Source organism: Mizuhopecten yessoensis, unplaced genomic scaffold, assembly GCF_002113885.1.
Source record: "Mizuhopecten yessoensis strain PY_sf001 unplaced genomic scaffold, ASM211388v2 scaffold11147, whole genome shotgun sequence".
Lineage (NCBI taxonomy): Eukaryota > Metazoa > Mollusca > Bivalvia > Pectinida > Pectinidae > Mizuhopecten > Mizuhopecten yessoensis.
Window position 1 is genome coordinate 870,517 of NW_018408903.1, and position 26,068 is coordinate 896,584.

Consider the following 26,068-nt stretch of genomic DNA (forward strand, 5'->3'; position numbering starts at 1 on the left):
TGATTTGGATTATTAAACACCTTATATGGGTAACTGCGCATGTGCCATTATTTGGGGTTTTCCATACATATCAGTGACCAGTGCCATTATTGAGTTGTTATTATCCGATTATTAACAAGAAAACGGTAAATAGTAAGTATTAATTGATATTGCATTATAATATCTGTTTATTATGTATTAATGTATCTTATTACACAACATATTTGTTATTTTAGTTTATGTTTACGCACAATCTTTGTTTTCATGATTACTTCCTGTTACTGCCAACACCATTTACATGACATAATGATTGTTAAATCAGATCATCTGCAAGTGTATAATACATAGAAGGGTAACTATGCAAATAGATTATATACGTGAAAAGTTCTTTTGTATATGTACCCGGGCACAGTTATCAGTACCGATACTATTTCATAATGGACAAAGACGGCCATCTTTGTTGTACTATTTGTCAGGATACTCCTTCTAATTATGAATATTAATCGTATGGATGGCTACTTTTGAGGGAAAAACCATCTACATATGTATATTGATTACTGGTAAATTTATGATGAAAACAACCTGCATGTATTTTTTTCTGAAGAAAATGATGTCACATCAAATGGCAAAAGGGTTCTGGGGACCATTAGAGAAGGAAGTGTCTTGCGTTTCGCAATGCAAAGTGTAACTTTCTTAACTGAAACAGAATCGGACGTTTTATTAAAATTAGTTAAGTGACTGAAACGTATTAAACCGACAAGTCCTTTACAGTGAATTTGAAAACACAACCAATAATGTCTATACTTAGTGAATGGAATACAATGCAAATGCAAATAATAGAGACACAATAATTACTGAATAACAGTGCAAATGAAACTATTAAATTGTGCAAATGTACCATACATATATAATATACATGCACATTATGTAAACATGTATGTTTATATTTAAAATAATATACGTTTAAAAGTAGTCTAACATAATAGTAGCAAATCATATGTTAGGGTTTTATCACCTGGTCAGTTAAAGTATATTTTGTTACTCAGGAAATTGGACGTTACCTGTATTTATTAATATATATATCCCCTCGTTTGCCTTTTCCGTGCAGGCGTAATATTTTAACTTAATATGCTTAAATTTGTTAAATGCTATAATGATACTGCTGTTCAACTGTATTCACTCTTGCTTTCTGCATGTATATTGTAATGTATTTCATGAGGGCCGGCAACACATAAGGTTTTTTTACGTCATCCAAAATACCGACAGCTTAACTAGGATTTTTATTATGTTCGTACACTCACTCAAAATGACGTTAAAGACAATAACCTCAAATAATCAGTTATGAAACTGCCTTTATATTACACAGAAAGTTGAACACTTTAAAAATAAAATTTTATTCTACAATGGTTATATCCATGCTCTTAATAGATTCTAGTCTTTTTCATTATTTTTTATTTTATTTTGTAAGGATAAAGCAAACATAGTATGATTGTTTATACGGTGTTATCACTGCTATCGCTACTCGTATTATATTTCCGCAGACATTTCTTACGCACACTCGACATCGACTCACCTTTATCACCTCTGTCTGGGTATCTGTATTGAAGTCTGGTAATACTGCAGTGTATAGCTTTATGTGTATTATGTTCGGCTATAAAACCAGACACAACAACGTTAAGGTGCATTACTACAGGTGTGACGAGTAGGATTTAAGACTTTAGTGTATTTATGATAGCATATGCAGATGCATGATTGGTTTGGTTTGATAAGATAATTGTGTAATTGTCTTGAAAACTTACTACTTCATGTTTAATTAGTAATCTGGTAATTTACTGCAATGTAAGTTAAAAAACTATATCTCAAATAAGACAAACGCCTACCACAGCGTGTGTAACCACAACTAATGTTCTCTGCTAAATAAGACATGTATGACTGGTAAAATAGCAGCACTTAAAAGCAGTAGATTTGTATCAAGTGATTGACTGAGGGTTGCTTGTTTTGTTTTATTGATTAGCACAAAGCTGAGTAGATGTAGTCTTACAATTGACAACAAGTCAATATCATTTAGAAAATTAAAAAACTGTAGCATTGAATGTTTGCTAACGATTTTTTATACGTCCATTAGCACATGTATGTACTTACCAGTCACCGAAAAGTGCTTTTATACCTGTATCCACAACGCCGACCTGTGCGTATCTGATGACGGATATTCAATTTTATTGCTAAGGTTTTATGATCTAAACAAACAATAACAATGTCCATATGCAGTCTGCATTCCTGTAGTAGTAACAAACCAGTAACGTAAGACATACTCTAGTCCAGTCGCTGATATTTACTTTAATAAAGAAAAGAGAACATATCCATGGTATTGCAAATGGTGCAGCAGATTATTTTCACCAAGTGCAGGTTTGCGGAAAGTCTAGGCCTGCTGTACCCCCCGACTCTGCGAGGGTTATCTTAGCTGTATAGTTTGTTTGTTTTGGGTTTAACATCTTCGCAACTACCAAGACCATATGAGGACGGGTACATATGGAGACACCACCGGAAATAGAAAGTAGATAGAAAGAAAGGGAAGATAGGAAACGTAAAAGATCTCAGGTTTAACAAAAGGGGAAGCAGATCAATGTTAGTCTCTTCAAAGTCCCCTTCGATGAAGACACAGAAGAAAACCCCTGATTCTGATGAGGGCGTGGTTTGATTTTATCATGTTGAAGGTCCTATTAACAGCCATGGTTGAGGACGTGCCTCCGTGTGTATGTGTACTGGAGACAGGGTATGCCGGGGGCCAACATTAGGTTACGATACACACGCAGTGAGATAAAGCAGGTCTAGTATTATTTTCTTCAATGTCCTCTAAATGAAGAAAGGAAGAAACCACCCCCAATTGTGATGGGTAGATGTAAAGAGGACAAAAGATCCTACAAATGTATATATAATTAATATTCTGACAGTTTCACCACTATACCAGCTGTGTAGAAAGTTCCTTTTCACTTATTACACTTTATTTTTATTTCAGATTCCAGAATGTCTTTGTCGAAGTTCTCCTCGACAAGAAAAGGAAAGAATATTTTCATTTCTAACAAAGGCACCATTGCAACTTGGGGAAGCAAAAAGAAATGGTATATTATCAATGAGAACGCCATGTTGGATGATACGGAAATGACATTGGAAGTTAACGGGAAACTTTATACCAAAATAGTAGTTGGGTTTACAATACTGAATCCAAACAGTAAATATAGCAATAATTTTTCTCCCCGGGGGAAATTGTATGTTGGTGTGCAAAAGGCAATTGGCAGCGTTAAAATAAAGCGTTGTAACAACTTTGTGTACATGAAGTTGAATGAAGCTGTGAGGAAAAAGACACGTTGTACTGCAAAGGAAATATGGATAGTAGTGGGGCTCATCTGTGGAAATGGCCATGTAACACTATGTAAGTATTTTAAAGTATGTAATTCATTGATATATAACCCAATATAGTATAACTGTTCCAGAAGGATATTTATGTACCAGTGATGCATGTATAAAATTCGTTTCTTGTTTTACTATCTGTTTATTAGCTCTCCTGGCCCGAAGGGCCATGTGAACTTATGCCGTACTGCGGCGTCCGTCGTCCGTCCGTCAACTTTTTCTTTTGAATGACTTCAGAAGAAAAACTGGAGGACCTAGGGTCATAATATTTGGCCAGTATGTACATGGGATTGAGTGCTATGAAGTTTCCGCATTAAAATGACCTTGACCTACTTTCAAGGTCACAGGGATAAAAAAAACTTCAAACAACAATATCATAAGAACCATTTGGACTAAAGTCATGATACATGGGTATGTTATGTAGACCAGCAGTGTGAATCCTTTTCTTTATTACAGTAATAAGGTCAAAGGTCAACTTGAAGTGCTAGTCAGGGGTCAAACAACAACATGGGTTAAAAGCTTTAACAATCTTCGCAAGTTCCATAAGGCCCAGGGTCATGATACTCGGCCAGTAGCTACCTTGGATGGAATGCTATAAATTATCCTCATTAAAATAACCTTGACCTAGTTTCAAGGTCACAGGGGTCAAATATGTTAAAAACTTCAAACAACAATATCCTAAAGAGCATTAGGTCTAGAGTCATGATACCCAGGTATGTTATGTAGACCAGCTGTAAAAAGTAAAAAAAAATTCTTAATTACTGTAATGCAGTCAAATGTCAACTTTAAGTGCTAGCCAGAGTCAAAGGTCAACTTGGGTTAAAAGCTTTGAAATTAAAATTTCAAATTTCGAACAACAATATCTTAAGAACCGTTTAAGATATGTTATTATCAAATTCGGTTTGAAGTTACCTATATGTCAGTTTCATGTAACAAAAGAAACAGGTGACTCTTGTTAGTCCCCTGTCGGTTCCCTGTGGAACTACAGGTTTGAACTCCGTTCATCCTTACCTCTTTCCGTCCTTACGTCCCTCCCACCTTCTGTCCGAGAGGTTTGTCCGGGGCATATCTTCTGTTCTATTTCACATGGAGTAACCAGATATGGTGTACAAGGACATCTTGGGATGGCAGAGTGCAAGAAGCAGGTCACTATGACCTCACTGTGACCTATGCTTTGACCTAATAATTTTTGAAAACGTTTGTCTCGGGCATATCTTCTGTACTATTTTACCTGGAGTAACCAGATTTGGTGTACAAGGACATCTTGGGATGGAGGAGTGCAGAGAGAATCCTTTTTCTAGCACAGGGACAAAGGGATTTTATCTTAATTAACAGACCCGTACACGTTCGCTGTTACACTTTTAGCGTACCGTTCGCGTAGCATTTCCGTACCGTTAGCGTAACACTTGCGTATCATTTGCGTAGCATTTCCGTAGTAGTTCCGTACCATTACCGTAGCATTTCCGTAGCACTTGCGTAGCGTTTCCGTAGCACTTCCGTATCGTTTCCGCAGCACTTGCGTCTACATCTTTTCATTTAAAAAGCGTTTGTAGAATGTTCGGTCGAAATTTTTACTGAATATATATTTGTTGAAACAAATTGTTAATAAAAAAAATAATTATATACCGCATAACGTGAAAATTATTCCAACTATCATAATAGTCTGAGGAAACATACATGGACGTAACAGCCCTCCTCCCATGGTCCTACTGTGTGTTCCCAACACCAGCAGCTAAGTAGTTAATTAAATAACAGGCATACAGCTGGCCATGTGATAATGACCTGTCCCTTGTTAAAGGTACAAACAACTTTAGTGGCCGTTATAAAGGTTGTTAGGGCAACATGACCACCCGCTGACAGATACGTTTCTTTCAATATGATATCTATATACCTGAGAATATAGGCAGTGACAATGCATTGACCATTCACCTGTGGTCACATTGGATTCGGATGTGCTGTATCTGATCAAGGTCACATTCTGTGATATCAAGGCAATTATGTCCATGTCAATTAATCCAGTTCATTGTCTATCAACCACATACAGCTGAAATCCTACAGGTAAGATACTTTGGCTGTCCATCGGTCAGGAAATGACAGCTCCAGGCACAATTTCATTTCACAACAGAGCCTTTACCAAGGTAAACTAATATTCTACTTTTTGTCGTCTACTGGATAACCGAACTACTCGGTAGTGAAGTGGACGTAAAACCTATCAATCAATTAAATATTTAACTTGGAATTCCTAAGTTAATGCAAAACAAAGTATGTCCCTTATTAGGATATTCAACTTCTCGCTTAGATGATTTCTTTTAAAACTAATCTAACTTTTTTTTAAAATAATCTATCACGAGTGCACTTATCAGCGAGCAAGATTGAATAAAAACCCTAATGCGTAACAAACTTTTCAATATCATTATTGAAAATGATGATATTTTCAGTAATCATTAAAAAAATCATTGTAAAGATAAGTGTATTGTCATCATTGTCATCATGTGAAATCTTAGAAATCTGTTTTGTATCAATGAGGGTTAAAACTGTGTTCCGGAGAAAATGGAGTGTGCTTCCTTGTTGTCTATAGCTTCTGTAAAAAACACTAGGTGTGGGTAAAAATACATGTAATGACCTTGTATATTACGAATTAGGTAGACTTCCAACGTATATTGTTCGGAAAATGAAAATATTGAAATACTGGGTTAAAGTGAGAGAAACAGTCAATTGTATATTGAAAGCATGTTATGAACAGAGAATATTAGATAATGATGATTGGATTATAAATATACAATCAGAATTGAAAAAGTTAGGATTAGGGTATTTATGGAATAACTGCTATGAAAGTAAGATTATGTATAAGTTAAAAGAGCACAAACTTTATGATATACATGTGCAAGAAATTTTGTCTAAAATATAGAATTCCACAAAAGGAACATTGTATCAGCATTTAGTAGATAATTTTGGTCTGCAATACTACATGAAAAAAACCTATTGATCAGTTGTATAAGAACAGTATTTCATGTATTCGCTTAAGCTCTCATTAGCTCAATATTGAAAGTGGAAGATAAAATGATTTCGCTAGGTCCAATAGAGTTTGTACATTATGTGATGCTCATGATATTGAGGATGAGTTTCACTTCATCCTTAAGTGTCCTATTTATGCAGATTTACGGGTGAGATACCTGAAGCCGTATTATTTTAGTCGTATTTAAACTTGTTTAATGCTCAGTGTTAATAAAGTAAAAGATTTGTGTAATCTTGGTAAATATATAAGATTTGCTTTTAAGAAGCGCTCTCAGTCATTATAGCATTATCACATTCAGGTGTGTGTGTGTGTGTGGTTGTGTGTGTATATGATACGATTACATACAATTATCACTCATGTACACCATTACTCTATTTAACATGTTAATATGTATTATATGTGTTTTGTATCTTATAAGTCGTAAGGCTTACAGAATAAACTGATTGAGTTATAGCAGAGACGTATATATTACAATACGTCTCTCTCTATAGTAAGTTTGTTAACGGAGTGCCCTTTCTGTGTGTGGTAATTATTAAGGTGTCAAAAATCAGTCAAGCGGTACCTATTAACCTACATGGTTCAATGAAAAAGACCTTTTTCAGCTGACCAATTAGTACCTCTTAGCGCCCTTAGCAAGTTACAGTGGACAGTATATATCAGAGGCTGGGATTAACCTGGCCTAGGGTATATTTGGGAATATTATATTAACGACAACAAGATTTCTTAATTAATTAAAACAACGGTTTATTGATTTCTTTAGAGAAGAATGTACAGAAAAAAATAGAATATCCTCAAAAGCAAATGTTTATAAATATATTTACGATCATTTTGATCGACAAAACTACCTGCGTAAATCCATACTATTGTTTTGAAAACTTTTTATATTAAAAAGCCAAGCATGTTTAAATTGAAAGGACTACTGAGTGTGAAAAATACAAGAAATAACGAACTTAGGGAATTATATAAAATTTGCAAATTCGAGAAGAACCTAATTATTATAAATAGATATAGACGCACTTGTAATTGTGTTATGAGTGTGTGTAATGATGTGTAATGTTATTTTGAATTTTGCACAGTTAATATCACAAATTTTGTTACTTTGTAACTAGTGAGCCGAACGACTCAAAGTAATAAAGAACTTGAACTTGAACCTGCTAATTAGGCCACGTACATGTATAACAAAATATGAGATATTGTAGCACTTACACTTACATGTATTGAGCACAGAAAAACAAAATTTCATGTAGTTTTGCCACTGATCTATTGTGGCGTTGTCTATCAAAAAGTCTGACAACGGTCAGAGACGTATACATTTTCACTTGCTTCTGTGTGCGATTCCCCATCACCAGTTTTACGAAAAAGTACTTAATTATGGAGACTCCTAACCTTAAAATTTCAGGAAAATGACATCAGCTTCCCCCGACGTCAACAACGTTTTCATGTTGAACTAGAGATAAGNCACTCCCCCCCTCCCCACCCCCACCAAGAACAAAAATGTTATAAATGAGTGATAAATGTATCTAATAAATCAACCCCTCCCCCTACCCACACCCTTTTAATTTGCTCTACTAAACCATGACTAATTGCCCCTGGACCCTGATCAGGAAGCTATTGCCCAAGTCCCAACCCTCCTTGATCCCCGCCTGTTTAGGAACAAACGTACATGTACCAACTGAGAAATAGATATATTAAAGTTTGACTGTGGTCTCGGCCCCTATGTTATCTGACATCAGACCCCTATACCCGCTGCAGTACACAGCCCTCAGGGTGTGCAAGACAGTCATAGTTTCTCCAGTACAGGATTCAGACAGGTAAGATTTACCTGTCGAAAAGTCAGTATAGATACCTACATGCTTATGATCGATAAAGAAAACCTAAATTCTTATTAATACCATAGGTGCATGTCAAGAATGACAAAAATACATATATTTAGTACATATTATTTTACTTATTTATAATAGTTTCCTTCAAGCAAGAGCTTGCCTTTCAAACTGAAAAAAATATATATACATTATCGCGCACTCAATCATATATAATAACTCCCGTTACAATATACATGTACAATGTAAACTTAAACAAGAATTAACTACATTTTCATAATAAAGTAAAAGATGTATAACAAAAAATACTGTTTTTCTGTGAATGAAATTGAATGAATATACATGGTATAACATGTATACATTTGAAATCTCCGATGCATGTATTTGTATGTACTAATAATTAAGCACGTTATCGGTTTCGAAATCCTACGAAAAATCGAAAAGTGTATGGAAGTATTAAAGACGATATAAAAAAGAGGAATAGAGGTACTGGATCCTTAACACAGGAGTCTGAAATAATTTCAGGTTTTTTTATTATTAGGCTTATTAATTATAACGTTTCTCGTTAAGAAAACGTAACCAGTTTACTTACTGTCAATATTTATTAGTCTTTTATTCGGTAAGCAGGTGGAAATACTTCTGACCATAACTTATTATTATCTGTGTGTCGCGTTGATCTGTTAGCGTACGTCAGGTCTTTGTGATGGATATATTACATGTACCAATATTAGTTCGACCTTTATCTTTATAAATCACGAGACATTTCTGTTTGTTTACCACTCATCCATTATGCAAACGAAATGGAAAAATTTGAAACATTCTTATGTGCCTCCTCGTAGCCTACAGTTTACTGACGTTTTTTCCTATGCATTGTGGGTATTTTCGTTTCGTTTTAGATATTTTATATGCTTCCGCTTTTTATGTAAACCCGTTCTTGTTACCACAAACGAATCACCGTTTGTAAGCGTCATCTGTAGCACTTCCGTACCGTTTGCGTAACATTTCCGTACCATTTGCGTAGCACTTGCGCACCGTTTGCGTCACAGGTGGAACAGCGAACGTGGACGGGTCTGTAGTCTTTGGCCAAAGGTACTCAATTTTGTATAAACAGTGGGTGTGGCCTCCTAGGCCTGGGGGCAGAGGGGTGGGTCTAATTCAGGGATTTCATCCTTATTATCCCCTCATAACGAAGGTCGAGAGGATATAAGATTCCGCCCATACGTATGTACGTTCACGTACGTTGTATATAACACTCTTCGTCATCGATTTAGGGACTTCATTTCTCAACGGAATTTCATGAAACTTCATACACGTGTTTGGTATTACAACACCTTGAACAAGTTTGCATTTCGGCTTACTGCGTTGAAGGTTAAGATGACTGTTACTATTTTTAGAAAAACTTTGTCATCACTCTAGCGACTTCATTCCTCAACAGAATTTAATGAAACTTCAAACAAGTATTTGGTAGGGAAATGCCTTGAACGAGTTCGCATCTCTATGATGAAGGTCAAGGTCACTGTTATTATTTTTAGAAAAACTTTGTCATTACTCTAGCGACTTCATTTCTAAACGAATTTCATGAAACATCACACAAGTGTTTGGTATGACAATGCGTTGAATAATTTGCGTTTCGGGTTACTGCGTGAAAGTTCAAGGTTGCTGTTACTTTGTTTAGAAATATTTGTCATCACTCTTTCAACTTCATTCCTCAGCAGAATTTTGTGAAACTCGATACAATTGTTTGCCCTGACAATACCTTCAACAGATGCAGTCACTAGACCAAATACTGTACATCATTGACTTTTCTATTCATTTCCTCATATATATTTGGCACACAATGTGTGAATGCGATGGGATTTTTATCACTTGTGATGCTTCATCAAGTCTGGAGCATCTTTGGTCCAAGGGACAAACGTCTTTTCCATTATCCAGTGACTGGCAAATTTTATGTACTATTTTAACAAGCTGATTAATAGTAGAATCTTTTTTTTTTAAACCAGAATTTTCCTGTATCAAAATATCATGTTCTTTACAAAACTCATATATGGAGGCCGAAGGACAGCCCCGGTCTACCTGTATTTTGCAAAAGCTTGTCTCCCTCAGATAGACATTGGACTAACCCGATCTACCGGATTTGATTGAAGTGGGTCTATTTGTAAGGTTGAACCATATTTGTGATTTGCAACACCTTACCTCCTTCAGAATATTAGACTTACCCAATCAGTCAGATTTAGATGGTGTTCGGGTTTTGTAACATCTGTGTCAAGTTGACACTTTTGGCTTACAGGACATAGGGCTTCCTCATCGTAGTTAGAGACAATAATACACATTATATTTGATACTTTTCCATGAATGGCTTATAGCTTGTGACTGGCAAAAGATGGCGTGTGGTGTTTTCTCAATCAAACAACACAAGATATTTTATCATTACAGTACTATTAAAATATGATACGGTGTGTGTTCATGGCAAGAATCAATTGAAAGACAGGTTTGTTACGAACTTGTAACCCATTTATTAATTCATTTAAAAAAAGTGTTTTTGTAAACTTTTGGAGATAATAGGCCTATAACTTTGCTGCCAAAATGTTAGCCACTGAGAATGTAATTTATATATGCATCTACTGCTAGACCATAAGAAGATGGTGTTTTCCAACTTCGTTTATTTTGAATAATTTAATAGCTATTATGTTAATTACCGTATCAATTCATATAGCAACACAAATATCTATTTTGCATCTTTTATTAATTATTAATTATTAATTAAGGATAAATAGTTAAATGTTCATCTGTCTGTAAGTTCTGTATACAAACGGATCAGGAGAAAATCCCCGTCTTTTCAAGATGGCGGACCATGCAATTCAGCGATCCTTCTTAAAACAAAATCCGGGAAACATCGATAGCTATTACATTTGGGCAACCCCTACTTCAAACTTGATTTTAACAGAAAAAAACTGCGCAAATTACACAAGTTTTTACGGTAGATAAAAATCCATCATTTGGATCAAACAATGTTCTGTTTGAAACCAATACAACTAAATCATACCATACACTTTTTGATGATGTCAAGTCAAAAAGGAAAAAAATCTTTTTAGTATCTCTCTTCAACATTTTTTCATTTTTCTCTCCTTTCAGTGGATGACTTATCAACGAGCCAGAGGAGTACTGAGAGTGTAAGTTTATCTCATACTGTGACTGTAAGAGGGAGATAGTGATATTTATCACCTTGTACAAAGTGCCACAGTGAGCCTACATCATGGCTCTTCATTAGTGTAAGTTTATCTCATACTGTGACTGTAAGAGGGAGATAGTGATAATTATCACCTGGTACAAAGTACCACAGTGAGCCTACATCATGGCTCTTCATTAGTGTAAGTTTATCTCATACTGTGACTGTAGTAGGGAGATAATGATATTTATCGCATGGTACAAAGTGCCACAGTGAGCCTACATCATGGCTATTTATCAGTGTAAGTTTATCTGTTACTGTGACTGTAGGAGGGAGATAGTGACATTTATCACCTGGTACAAAGTACCACAGTGAGCCTATATCACGGCTCTTCATTAGTGTAAGTTTATCTCATACTGTGACTGTAGGAGGGAGATAGTGATATTTATCACCTGGTACAAAGTACCACAGTGAGCCTATATCATGGCTCTTCGTTAGTGTAAGTTTATCTCATACTGTGACTGTAGTAGGGAGATAATGATACTTATCGCATGGTACAAAGTGCCACAGTGAGCCTACATCATGGCTATTTATCAGTGTAAGTTTATCTGTTACTGTGACTGTAGGAGGGAGATAGTGATATTTATCACCTGGTACAAAGTACCACAGTGAGCCTATATCACGGCTCTTCATTAGTGTAAGTTTATCTCATACTGTGACTGTAAGATGGAGATAGTGATAGTTATCACCTTGTACAAAGTACCACAGTGAGTCTATATCATGGCTATTTATCAGTGTAAGTTTATCTCATACTGTGACTGTAGGAGGGAGATAGTGATATTTATCACCGGGTACAAACCACAGTGAGCATATATCAGGGCAAATCATCTGTCTGTTGTCATCATATGTTGCCGACACCAATTGCATTAAGTGACATCTCCTCCAAAACAGCAGATAAGACACCTGTACGAAATCACAAATGTCTGCTTAGCAGACTCGAACTACTGAAATGGCCATAAATAAGGCACACAAACCAGGGCCAGAAATTAATTTGGAGTCTGTTGGTGCAGTAGTTACACAAGTCAATCGGGGCTAGCAGATTTGAGAACCACTAGACCAGTTGGAGATTTCACTAGTCTCAGACTATTGGGCTACCCATATTGTCTAGTCCTACAAACCCATCACAATTAAATGGTATACAAACTAAATTGTGATCCCCTGACACCATATCTCCTTCAAAAAGATACTTGTGTACTTGTGTACGTACGTCACATGGCATGACATCGTAAAAGGCCATATACCATGTCTGAGCCTTGGGATGATAAAATCTTACCACCAACCTGGAATAACTAGTTTATTATCCCCTCGCAATGAAATTTCGAGAGGATATAAGATTCAGCCCGTTCGTACGTATGCACCTGTGTATGTATATGTTAGTATGTTACACTCTCTGTAACTGGTCACTGTTACTATTTTTAGAAAAAAGTTTGTGTAAATGGAATTTTATGAAACCGTAATTACACCCTATTAGTCTCATGTCTATATTTAACAAGGAAGTGAAACCTAATGCCAGGAAATTAAACAGGCAACTTACATTACCGTACGACTCACAGACACATGTAATGTGTACATCACACATTCACAGAACGTTCAGTATTACATGTACAACTGGGTTTATTTTTTATATTGAAAGCAAATATACATGCTATTTAATGCTTATCTAAATCTAAATATCATTAATTAAAACTGTATCAGGCAAAGCCACATGTAAATATGTCATATATACAAATTGACACTCACAGTGTCTCTGTAATACATAAACGCAGTCATTTATATATTGTTTGGCCATATACTTCGATATTCATACATAGTTATTTTCACAGTGTCAGATATGTCACATACAAAGAGCAACCTTGGGCACAAGTTTTGAGAGTACACTATAATGTAATGTCATCCCATGTTTCAAAATTCAAAGTTCAAAAACAATGTTCTAGTCCCATTCTACATTGCTTAGTTCGTGTGAAAAGTGATAAATGGTGTTCTTGCATTGACACGTCTTCACTGAAATTATATAGTTACTTTCAAAACTCAGATCTAAAGATGCCCAAATAGTCAACTGCCGTACACATTTACATACAGTGTCATACATACTGCATCAAACACACATCACATACATGTATGTGTCATACTACACAAATGTGTATGCATCAATGTATCTAGCTATACGGAAAAATATCATGCTCTAAAAACTATGCAAATTTTAAAATATCAAAGCCCTGGCCTGTGATATCATTTTCAAGTGCTTATTTATTGTCATAACCTGTTCTTTGTTAAGGCCTGCAATTGCCCCTAAATTGGGTTTAATCCTCTGTATTCTCTTTCACGCAAAAGCTATGTACTTCCTTATTATATTGTTGTTTGTCAAACAACACTTACACTATTGAAATTATATCAAATTACCGGTTTTAAGTACTACCGAAATGTAATGCTTTTACAGGCGATGTTATCTTTTGTCTGTAGCATTTAATTACAATTTTAAGCAAGAAAACAACTTGGTCGTTACTGCCGTTGGATGGCCATGTTCCTATAACATAAGAGGCCGCTGGTTGGCGTGTTTTTTATCAGATATTGACAGGTCCAGTACACTCTGCCGATTGAGCTATATAGCTATAAAGACCTATATAGCTATATCCACCTATAAATTATAGCTGTATTGAGCTATATTTTCTCAGATTTCAACTTTCATAAAATTAAAGCAAAGTCGCATAAAACAATAAGGTTTATTACAAAAAGCATACAGTTACATGTTTATTTTCATAAAAGCGACTTTGTTTCGTTTTCCTTAAAAAAGAAAATCACTTGAAAATAGCTCAAAATACCTATTTCAGATAGGTCAATAGAGCTAGTATAGGTCTTTACAGCTATATAGCTCAATCGTCAGAGTGTACTGGACCTGGTTGATATGATAATGCCGAATGCTACGCCCGTCAGGAAGTTTCCTGCAGTGTAAACCTCTAACATGGTTGGATCACAGGGATTCGTTTCAAATGTCCGAAATACACATATGTTATACTGATATGAGTCACAGCACACATAAAACACAATGTGTGCTGTACTGCTGTGACCCATATCAGTATATTGTATATGTGTATTTCAGACATTTGTAACGAACCCCTGTGGTTGGAGCACAGGGGCACGGTTCAATTCACAAATTTATATCTGAGGTCTCCTTGTCTACAATATGTATGATAAACCTCTGGTACGTATCGGGGACTTGGTGTGTATCGGAATTCTCTGGTACGTATCGGGGACCTGGCATGTATTGGAAACATCTAGTACGTCTTGGGGACCTGGGCCCACTTGTATAAAACATCAAATGTCACTTTGACTATCTTTATACAAACTTTCTCATCGCTCTATTGATTTCATTCCTCAATGGAATAAAAATGTATTATCCATTGAAGAATGCAGTCGATAGGGCAGATGCTGATACATCAATGAATTTTCTATTAATCACCTTATACATATGTCACACAATGTGTGAATGCGAGGGGATTTGCATCACCTTTACTCTTTTTTTCATTTTTCTTTTGCAGCCGAAAGTATTAGACCTCCATACCAAGGTCGTAATGGAATTAAGTGATATATTTTCACTTAAATCAGCAGACTGGCTTTCTATTTGTTTTCAAGTAAAATCAAAAGGATATCTTTCAACCAATGATATGGATGATGTTAACAATATTATGGATCTGTGTGAAGCCTTGAAGAAGAAAGGAATCATCAATTTTGGGGAGTACAGTAAACTACGTGAAATTCTTGTTACACGTGATGTGAAGGCAGGAAAGATAATTGATAAATACGAGGAGAGAGTACGTCGGGAAAAGGAAGGTAATATTAATTGTTTGTTATATTCAATGATACAATCGTGAAATTCCAGAAAGGTTACAATTATTGTTTATTATTTAACAGTTTAAGTATGGGGATGAGGGATATAGCAAGTTTATGGCCATACTTCAACTGTTTTATTATACCGATACAAACACTCCCTTGCAATATTCTAAATATTATTAGACAACACATTTTCAACAGTTGGGACACTTTATGAACAAAACTAAAATTTTCTTGAGAATCAACATCAGAAAAAACCAGTATTTGCAATAACATGAAATAAAGGATATCACATGTATACCAAACCGCATAGTCACCATAGATTTTTTGGCATATTTTTTCCAATCCTGCCTTCGAAGCTCGGCGAAAAAACGCCTCAGCGTCGCATCACAATTCTCCACTGTGTCCGTTTCCATGTACGCTATATCCAAACCCTTTTCAGTGAGGTAGCTAGAGAGCAATGTAACGGGTGCCTGTACTGGTTTTTTTGTGTTCCAACTGTCTTTTGCCTCCAATATGTCCGACAACTCGCTCTCGTCCAACACAGAAAACCTGGGGGTCGCTATTTCTGTTGTCGTCTGTCAACCACAATGCGAGGTGAAGGTCGGTCCAGAAAGTACCGGCTCCACTGGCCGGAAATTGCCAACGTAATTCGATTGCGCTGATTGGTCAATATTCGGTCAGGCCCCGCCCACGACGTCACTCAATTTCCCGCATTTTCCGAGGGAAATAGTTTCAAAACTATCCCACACCTCCAGACGAACTATTTCCCTGGCATGCGGTTAGAGGGGAAATAGCTTGTTTATGTGGTTACTTTTGTATAGTGTAAAATAAGTAGAGGTATAATAAATATATTTATTGACATGTAAATGATCTCCGTACGACTGCCAAAAAATAACTAAATATTGGAAGTTGTTTTTTTTCGACATAACTATAGCTTTGATGAATCATTAAAAAAACAGAGAATCACGCGTAATTATATGCCTCGTCGTGACCAGCTTTGTGTTTTCACAAACAATTTATGCTTATAGCATTTCAAATAAATTCCATCAGAGAGGAGAATAATAACCATGTGATAAGCTGCGAATACAGGTTTTATCACTGGATTTAATGAGTAAGACAGCATTTTCTCGAAGGAAATAATGCGGTACCGGTACATATATTCCGCTTTTATCACATGCATACATGAAAACTGTGATAGATGCATTTGTCACGATGCCCTCACGGTCTTGTGTATGGTTGATTCTCAACAATTAAAATTAAAATTAACAACACTTTAATAAATCAACAAAAAAACTAAGTTCCATCACAACAACTGCCTTGGCAAACCGGCAAAAATACAACCTTGATAACAATAGGTTCCGGTATTAAGATACAAAAACAGTACTCTCAGTTTACATAGTAACCGTATGTTACAGCCCGAGATCTGTACCAAGTAATAACCGTCCACAGCAACACGCACAAGTAATACACAAGTTCCCGTTTCCACCATACAGCTCACTTGACTAGTCTTCTATAATTCTAAAGTTCCAGTTTTAACCTAAAGTTCATGTTTCAATAATAACAGCAAACACTGTAATACTTAACAGTAATCACTGTGTAATGGTAAAAGTTCTTCCTTTAGTTCCCTCGAGATGATAAGGCAAACATATAAAGTTCAAGGCCAGACATATATGTCCTGGTGGGTAATTTAGTTCAGAGTTCCAAGATATCATCATAGCCTTAGTATAAACATGTAGAATTTACAACACAGTCTAGAGTTCCAAGCCCTGACTTAACTGATTTAACACAGTCACCTTAAGCACTGACATTATAGTGTTGCACAGGAGGTACGACGCCAACATATGCTGCAATGGGCGGTTGTGTGAAGTTCCGTGTGTCTAACTGGGACGAGTACCGGTGTACTGCTGAACAGCCTTACTTTGCCTTCAAACTGTATTGAAAATTCCACTGACATAATATACCCGAGCTGGCCCAGGGTAGAAAACTGTAATACAAATAAAAACGTGTGGTAGTTTCGTATAGTGGAATTTTCAGGTAACTACTCCTGGGTTCCGTAGAATATTCTTATGACCTGTATGACCGCATAACAAAAGGAAACAACGCCGTAATTATGTACAGAACGAATTTATTTACACAAAAGACTCTTCGAGACGACCCCCGGCATTATACACAACAAGCAATACACATATACTAAGACGAACGGACGACTCACCTACATATTATAGACGACGGATAATTTAGAACCTAGTTGAGCCGGTATCTGTTGACTCTCAGTCAGTTCCTAGGCTAAACTTGACACCGGGAGTCAACAGAGGCCGCTGAAAGAAACCGAAACATGAATTTAGTGACCCAGGCCGAATGTTAATTTGACTTACCGAAATGTTGCGTCAGGAAGGGCCCGTGAGCTCTGGCCCGTTCCCGATTCAAACTTCCGCCAGAACTAACGAAACCCTCGTGCATTCCCTTATATAAGGACCCTGGACCCACCTAGCTTGACCCTGGTTCGACTGGTTTGGCCGGTCCAAACCATGAACCTAACAAGAATCTCGGGACATGTACCGCCAGTGCAAAAAAAAGAACAGGGGAATTCCCTACCGACAACTACCACTAGGAGGCGCCACTGCATACGAACGCTTCAAAATGGCCGTCTCACAAGACAGAACGGAGTATACCTAGCAGGAATAAACGTGTTCCTGCTACAAACGTATTATAACACCTAAAATGGACAATTTGTTGTATTTGGATATTCACTGAATTATACTACATATCTGAACTACGAGATGTATCATACAAATCAATAATATTCACTACAAATTCTAGTATTGACACAATGTATGTCAATTATCATTATTACAAAGAGAATAATGCTAAGTTTACAAATCACATGTGGACGAGTTGACTTGCATCAATTGACACGCATGCTTTATCATCTAAATACCGACCTTGATCATATGACAATACCTAAATTTAGCATACACATATCAATTGACATATTATGAAACTATAGACATGATGGGAACAAAACTTACTCGGGAGCATGTCTTTTTCTCAAACAAACCTATTTCCGGTTACACTAATAAACGGAGTCGGAAGTCTTTTCCGGATACAATAAAACAAGATTAAGATAAGTGGAAATAACTCCTACATGATTATAAACTAAATTCACCAACAGCACAAGCCTGACGAAGGTCAAGGTCCTCTACCGTGATGTAGTTAAATCCACCCCATCCCTAATGCCTGTCTCTCTCAGCTATAGTACATCTTCATCAATTAACATCCTGGTCAGGCGTCCCACCAGAGGCCTAGCCCATGACCGATGGTGCCTATCAAACCAAACAAACACCCTATAACTATACCTGTCTCACAATCCAATGTAAACAAACAACGATTACCTGCTTCCGGTATTGTAATTCTACTTCCGGTCTACAAAATTACTCCTGCAAGCGTATTTTACCCCTTTTATTGCTAACATGAATATTTACACACAACCGGTAAATTAACACCTAGTTTCAAGAGTTATTTACTCAATAAAACCATACATAATGAAACTTGACCGCTAATACCTCCATACAGCGGGTTTTGCTAGCTTCTCTCTGTAGAGCACATGTTACAAACATTGCCGTAGCTCACAAATAAAATATCACGTTATTCTGCTCAAAATACTCATTTACCATATTTGACAGTTGTATACACCTATAGTAAAATTGTACAGTGTTTTAAAAAATATTAACACTCACCCTTACAGTGCACATTAACTCGAATTTCCCCCACAACCTCACAAACACCACCTCCCTGGCTAATGTCGCCTCAGTTCTCCGTGCGGCTGACTGTTACGTCACGAGAACCCGTATGTTAGGTAATAACCGCGGGAAAACCCCGCGCGGTAAATTCAAATGCTCTTATTTCCGTTTCACACCAAACTATCTTATACATCCTGTCATACCTTGACATGGGTGTAGCTAATATGCACTGGTAAATTTGTGAATGAAATGTTTTTGAAAGTAAATATGTTCAATTACTGTAAATACTTAAGGTGTGTATACAAATCAAACTTAATCTGACAATTACTAAATAAATTATGTCCAATTCTAAAAAGTACCCCAAATTTTAAGTTTTCTACCCAAGAAATGGAGCCAAGCTTTTCAAATCTCTGTTTTTGACCCTCAGTGAGTTGTACACTGCATAACCAACTGAGCTAAAAACCCAAAAAATAACTTTAGCTGACCTAGAACACAACAAAATAACCCTAAAGTTTTTTTTTATAAAATGGGAAGTAAATCTTATTATACAATTATTAAAGAAGTTATGTCCAATTCTCAAAATCACTCGAATTTAATGTTTTGTGCCCCAAAAAAATTGTTGTGGTCATCTGAGCAAACATCGCATATTACATGTTGAAGTACTGTGTATACTTAAGGTGTGTATGACATTTGAAGAGTAAATCTAACAATCATTTAAGAAGTTATGTCCAATTTTCAAAATCACCAGAAATTCAATGTTTTCTGCCAAACAAATTGTTGTGATCATCTCAGCAAAATACACGTATAACATATTAAAATACTGTGTATACTGAAGGTGTGTATGAACTTTGAAGTTAATCTAACAATCACTAACGAAGTTATGTTCAATTCTCAAAATTACCCAATATTGTATGTTTTTGGGCCAAAATATGTAAAAAAAAATATGAATGTAAAAATCCCCACTTTGACATTACAGTATGAAAGGAAGACTCCAAAAGAACCTAAATGCAAAATTTCAACACTATAATGCCATTATTTACTGATTAAGAAGCATATAACGAAAACTTAACGTTGAGCTAAACGCAATGTTTGACGCCGTCGCCGTTGCTGTCGACGGAAAAGCAACACCTTAGTCTCGCTTTTGCTCCGCCGTCGCGGCGAGACAACATTGAGGGACTTTTTTGATAAGTAGTAGATATGAAATAAACAAAACATAAATCAACAAATCACACCCTTGAATTCAGATTGTTTAATTATCTCTATGTGACTGAACTTCCTGGACAACGGAAGTGTCGGCGGGTGATCCGGGTCCGAGATTTGTATGATAGGTTAATTTTGCGGGTTTGACCCGCAAGATGCAGGGTAGGTGATACATGTGTAGGTAATACATGTGTAGGTGGTATATGTGTAGGTGATACATGTACATGTGTAGGTGATACATGTGTAAGTGATACACATGTATGGGTGATACATGTGTATGTGATACATGTGTAGGTGGTACATGTGTAAGTGGTATATGTGTAGGTGATACATGTGTAGGTGATACATGTGTATGTGATACATGTGTAGGTGATACATGTGTAGGTGATACATGTGTAAGTGGTATATGTGAAGGTGATACATGTGTAGGTGAAACATGTGTAGGGTATACATGTGTAGATGCTATATGTGTAGGTGATATATGTGTCAATGATACATGTGTAGGTGATACATGTGTAGGGTATACATGTGTTGGTGAGACATGTGTCAATGATACATGTGTAGGTGAGACATGTGTAGGTGATACATGTGTAAGTGTTACATGTGTATGTGATACATGTGTAGGTGGTATAGGTGTAGGTGATACATGTACATGTGTAGGTGATACATGTGTAAGTGATACACATGTATGGGTGATACATGTGTAGGTGATACATGTGTAGGTGATACATGTGTAAGTGGTATATGTGTAGGTGATACATGTGTAGTTGATACATGTGTAGGTTATACATGTATAGGTGATACATGTGTAAGTGGTATATGTGAAGGTGATACATGTGTAGGTGATACATGTGTAGGGTATACATGTGTAGATGCTATATGTGTAGGTGATACATGTGTAGGTTATACATGTGTAGGTGATACATGTGTAAGTGATACATGTGTAGGTGATACATGTGTAGGTGTTACATGTGTAGGTGATACATATGTGGGTGATACATGTGAAGGTGATACATGTGTAGGTGATACATGTGTAGGGTATACATGTGTAGGTGATATATGTGTAAGTGATACATGTGTAGGTGAGACATGTGTAGGTGATACATGTGTAAGTGTTACATGTGTAGGTGATACATGTGTAGGTGTTACATGTGTAGGTGATACATATGTGGGTGATACATGTGAAGGTGATACATGTGTAGGTGATACATGTGTAGGGTATACATGTGTAGGTGATATATGTGTAAGTGATACATGTGTAGGTGAGACATGTGTAGGTGATACATGTGTAAGTGTTACATGTGTAGGTGATACATGTGTAGGTGTTACATGTGTAGGTGATACATATGTGGGTGATACATGTGAAGGTGATACATGTGTAGGTGATACATGTGTAGGGTATACATGTGTAGGTGATATATGTGTAAGTGATACATGTGTATGTGATACATGTGTAGGTGGTATGTGTAGGTGATACATGTACATGTGTATGTGATACATGTGTAAGTGATACACATGTATGGGTGATACATGTGTAGGTGATACATGTGTAGGTGATACATGTGTAAGTGGTATATGTGTAGGTGATACATGTGTAGGTGATACATGTGTAAGTGGTATATGTGAAGGTGATACATGTGTAGGTGATACATGTGTAGGGTATACATGTGTAGGTGAGACATGTGTCAATGATACATGTGTAGGTGATACATGTGTAGAGTATACATGTGTTGGTGAGACATGTGTAGGGTATACATGTGTTGGTGAGACATGTGTCGGTGAGACATGTGTCAATGATACATGTGTAGATAATACATTTGTAGGTGATACATGTGTAGGTGATACATGTGTAGGTGATACATGTGTAGGTGATATATGTGTAGGGTATACATGTGTAGGGTATACATGTGTAGGTGATATATGTGTAAGTGATACATGTGTAGGTGAGACATGTGTAGGTGAGACATGTGTAAGTGTTACATGTGTATGTGATACATGTGTAGGTGAAACATGTGTAGGTGATGCATGTGTAGGTTATATATGTGTAAGTGATACATGTGTAAGTGTTACATGTGTTATATGTGAAGGTGATACATGTGTAAGTGATACATGTGTAAGTGATACATGTGTTAGTGATACATGTGTTGGTGATACATATGTAGGTGATGTGTTACATGTCTAGGTGATACATGTGTAAGGGATACATATGGGAGCGTCAACCTTTTACATTAAGAAACTTTTTCTTGCAAACCAAGAGGCCTAGTGTGATGATATTTAGTCAGTAGCATGCTGGGAGGAAGGGCAACCACATTTGTTCAAAGGAATGACCCTGAATTATATTCAAAATCACAGGGTTCAAATATGTTGAAAACTTTAACAACTTTTTCTGAATAACCAAAAGGTCCAGGGTAATGGTATTTGGCCAAAATCATGCTGGGATGAAAGGCTATAAAATGTGTTCAACTTAATGTCCTTGCTCGACTTTCAAAGTCACAGGGTCAATTGTTTAAATGTTTTAATAGGTTATTTTGAATCAAACACTATTTTAGCCCACTTAAAAGAGTGATATGTATACCAGGTGAGCGATGCAGGCCAATTGGGCCTCTTGTTTGAAATAATCCACAAATGTAAGGACGACCACTTTATGTTAGATAATTTTTAACTGGAGATTTATTTCCGACACAATAACCCTATATATGTTTATATATTATTTCAGGTAATACTCAATCCGAACCTCTGAAACAGTGGAAAGGCATTGGAGGGAATGTTGAACAGTTCAGCTCAGGCTGCAGATTGAAAGACTGGAACTCTCATGGAGTCTTACGCATGTGTTCCTACTTCAAAAGGAGTTGGCATGGTGATAAATATTCGTCCAATTAAAAAAGAAAGGGATCATTTTATCACCGTGAACAAATTGAACACCACAACTTCGAATCAAAATAACACACGCGGTGTGCTTTCCGTTTGTGACAACATTTTAACTCTTAAAAACACAGCAACAGATTTGAAGATTGAAGTTCAATCTAATGGAGAAATATTCTACTTTTGGGGTAATAGGAGAGATTCTACAACCGCTGAAACAGAATGTATCCAAAACAACAATTTTGCAATTGTGTTTGAACTTTTCAACACGCAATTGAAAATAACTGAATCGTACAGTATAGATGAAATTGAAAATGGTCCGGTTGTACAACCGGGTGCTTTAGTCAACGGCTCGTGCGTGGAATCGGAAACAACTTCATCCCTCGAGTCCATCATAGACATCGAAGACGATGAAGATAATGAAAACGATAATCAGATCAATCCAGCAAGATCTCGTCGTCACTCAGAACGTGATGTATCAGAAAAAAATAAGAATGAATTAAAAATCAACGAAGATTTATCTATTGAACCCCCACGAAAACAAATATGTATGGCTGTACGTCAACCACAAAATCGCATAGATAAATATTTCATAACGTCTATTAACACAAAACTTGTAAACTATCTAGAACCTTATCCGTTTTGTGACCATTTGGTAGAACACGGTTTTATGTCAATGGACGACAATAATTACATAACGCGTTTAAGGTATAACAAACCACGTCGCGACGTGATCAGAGAGATCTTATCAATACTAAACAAATCAAATATTAACGAGGAGACTTTCAAATATATTTTGGAGAAATCAGATTTTAGTCATCCTCTCTAGAAAAACTTGCTTCCAGAAGTAAAGTTCATTGTTTTTTTCCATTTTTAGCACCGATAAGCATAACGAGTTCGTTTTAAGCTAAACCCCGTAGCCGTTGACTGAAAGACGCACCCACTTTTGTTTTGTTATCTTAATAAGCTTTTTAACTCGCTATCATCAGATGGTGGGATATTCAAATCATCCTGCGTCCGTTGTCTGTCCGTCCTTAAACACTTCTTATTAGTGCTACTTCTAAAAAGTATAGAAGGAATCTTTCTCAAATTTCGGATGAAGGTTCTCCATATTCCCTAGTTGTGCATATTAAAATTAAGGACTGACGAGAAAAACATGATTGTCGACAGACAGCCATCTTGAACTTGAGAGTTAAAGTTTGATAGCACTATTTCTCAGAATGTACTAGAGGGATCTCGCTCACATTTTACTGTGAAGTTCCCTATGGTCCCTAGTTGTGCATATCGTATTTGGGGACTGACAGAGGGATCCTTTTAAAAAGATCTTATGGAGGTTCCCTTTTTTGTTGTTAGTTAACCATACCAATTTTTGAGACTGATTGAATCACCAGGATGGATGACAGGCAGCCACTTTCTCGAGCTATTTCTCAAGAGGAACTGGAGAGATCCTTCTCAAATTCCATATGAAGGTTCCCCATTGTCATAAGTTTAGCATATCAAATTGTGGGACTGATTGAAAAACCAAGATTGCCGACAGGCAGCCGTCTTGAATTTGAGAGTAAAAGTTTATTAGCGCTTTGTCTCAGAACTTATTTGAGGGATCTTTCTCAAATTTCGTACGAAGGTTCCCCATTTGCCTTTGCGTTTTGGGACTGAAGGTCCATCCGTTCATCAACAATTTCTTCTTTTTAACCATTGATTGGAATTTGACTAATTTGACTGGAAGCATCCCTAGGTTGTGGGTATTCAAAATTGTACAAATGGTGGGGCTGAAGGGTGGGGCCAAAAAAGGCAATTTTACTATATTGTTTTAAGTGACTTCTTTTGTGGAACTAAGAGATATATATCAACCAAATTTGACTGAAAGCACTGAAAATTATACAAATGGTGGGACCACCCCCCAGGGGGTTGAGGGACAGGGCCAAAAGGGGACAATTTGGCTTTATTGCTATAAACGACTTCTTCTGTAGAACTATGCACTGGATATAAATCATATTTGGTCAGAAGCATTCATGGGCGGTGGGGATTCAAAATTGTACAAACCCCCGGCTTAGGTTTTGGGCCAAAAATTGTTTATTACATGGAAATGGTACAGATTCCCACCCTATAACCATAAATACAATTGCTGAGTAAAAAGAGAAGAATGCACATATGCTTCCAGGATGCCTCCGGGGTCTGACTCCATCCTTGGAGACTTAACCCCTGGGTCATAACTTTGAAACGGTTGAGATCCCCACCCCAAAACTATATATACATTTTTTCTGCATAAAAAGACAAAAGCTGTCACGATATTAGAATTGACCCCGGGATCTGCTCCACCCTTGCAAACTTAACCCCTGGGTCATACCGGTAACTTTGAAACGAATTAGATCCCTACCCCAAAATTATATATACAAATGCTTGGCATAAAAAGATAAATAATGTTATGATATTAGAATTGACTCGGGGTCTGGCCACAACCCTAGTGACCTAGTTTCTTATAATTAGTCACAGCTTGGAAACAGTTGAGATCCCCACCCCATAACCATACATAAACGTGCTTGGCATGAACAATCTAATACAGATATGCTACAAGGTTTGGCCTTAGAGTCTGGCCCATTCCCTTGGATCTTATAAGGAGAATATATTGCCATTATTGCCTAGATATCGAGGTGAGCGATACTGGCCCTCTGGGCCTCTTGTATTATCACAAATTACTTGTTGTATAACCATAACTTAATATAATTAGTGCACTTAATTGTTTGTTAGGTAATTGGGTCAATATTTAACAACTGCATCCTACATGAATTGTAAACTGTCGTCTGCTACAGCACTGTCCTATCCCTTGTGTGTCTGACTTACCTGTGTCATGCTTGACTGCCTACCAGGGGTCAGGCATGTGCATCAGAGGTCAGGCAGCCTGAGTGAACAGGCAGTGCTGTGAGAGACTTCGGTGGAGAATTGGCCAGCAGAGAGGCCAGAGGCAGCTATAGAGTGGCTAGTGAAA

General features: G+C 36.7%; 1 protein-coding gene across 1 annotated transcript; it reads left to right on the forward strand.

Annotated features, from left to right (window-relative positions):
* Positions 1–47: 47 nt before the first annotated feature.
* On the forward strand, positions 48–26,062 carry LOC110466915. Its single transcript, XM_021523708.1, has 5 exons — positions 48–132; positions 2,996–3,409; positions 11,356–11,393; positions 14,986–15,277; positions 22,937–26,062. Exons 2-5 carry the CDS (start codon positions 3,004–3,006, stop codon positions 23,098–23,100), a joined length of 900 nt encoding a protein of 299 aa, XP_021379383.1. The 5' UTR covers positions 48–132; positions 2,996–3,003; the 3' UTR covers positions 23,101–26,062.
* Positions 26,063–26,068: the final 6 nt, after the last annotated feature.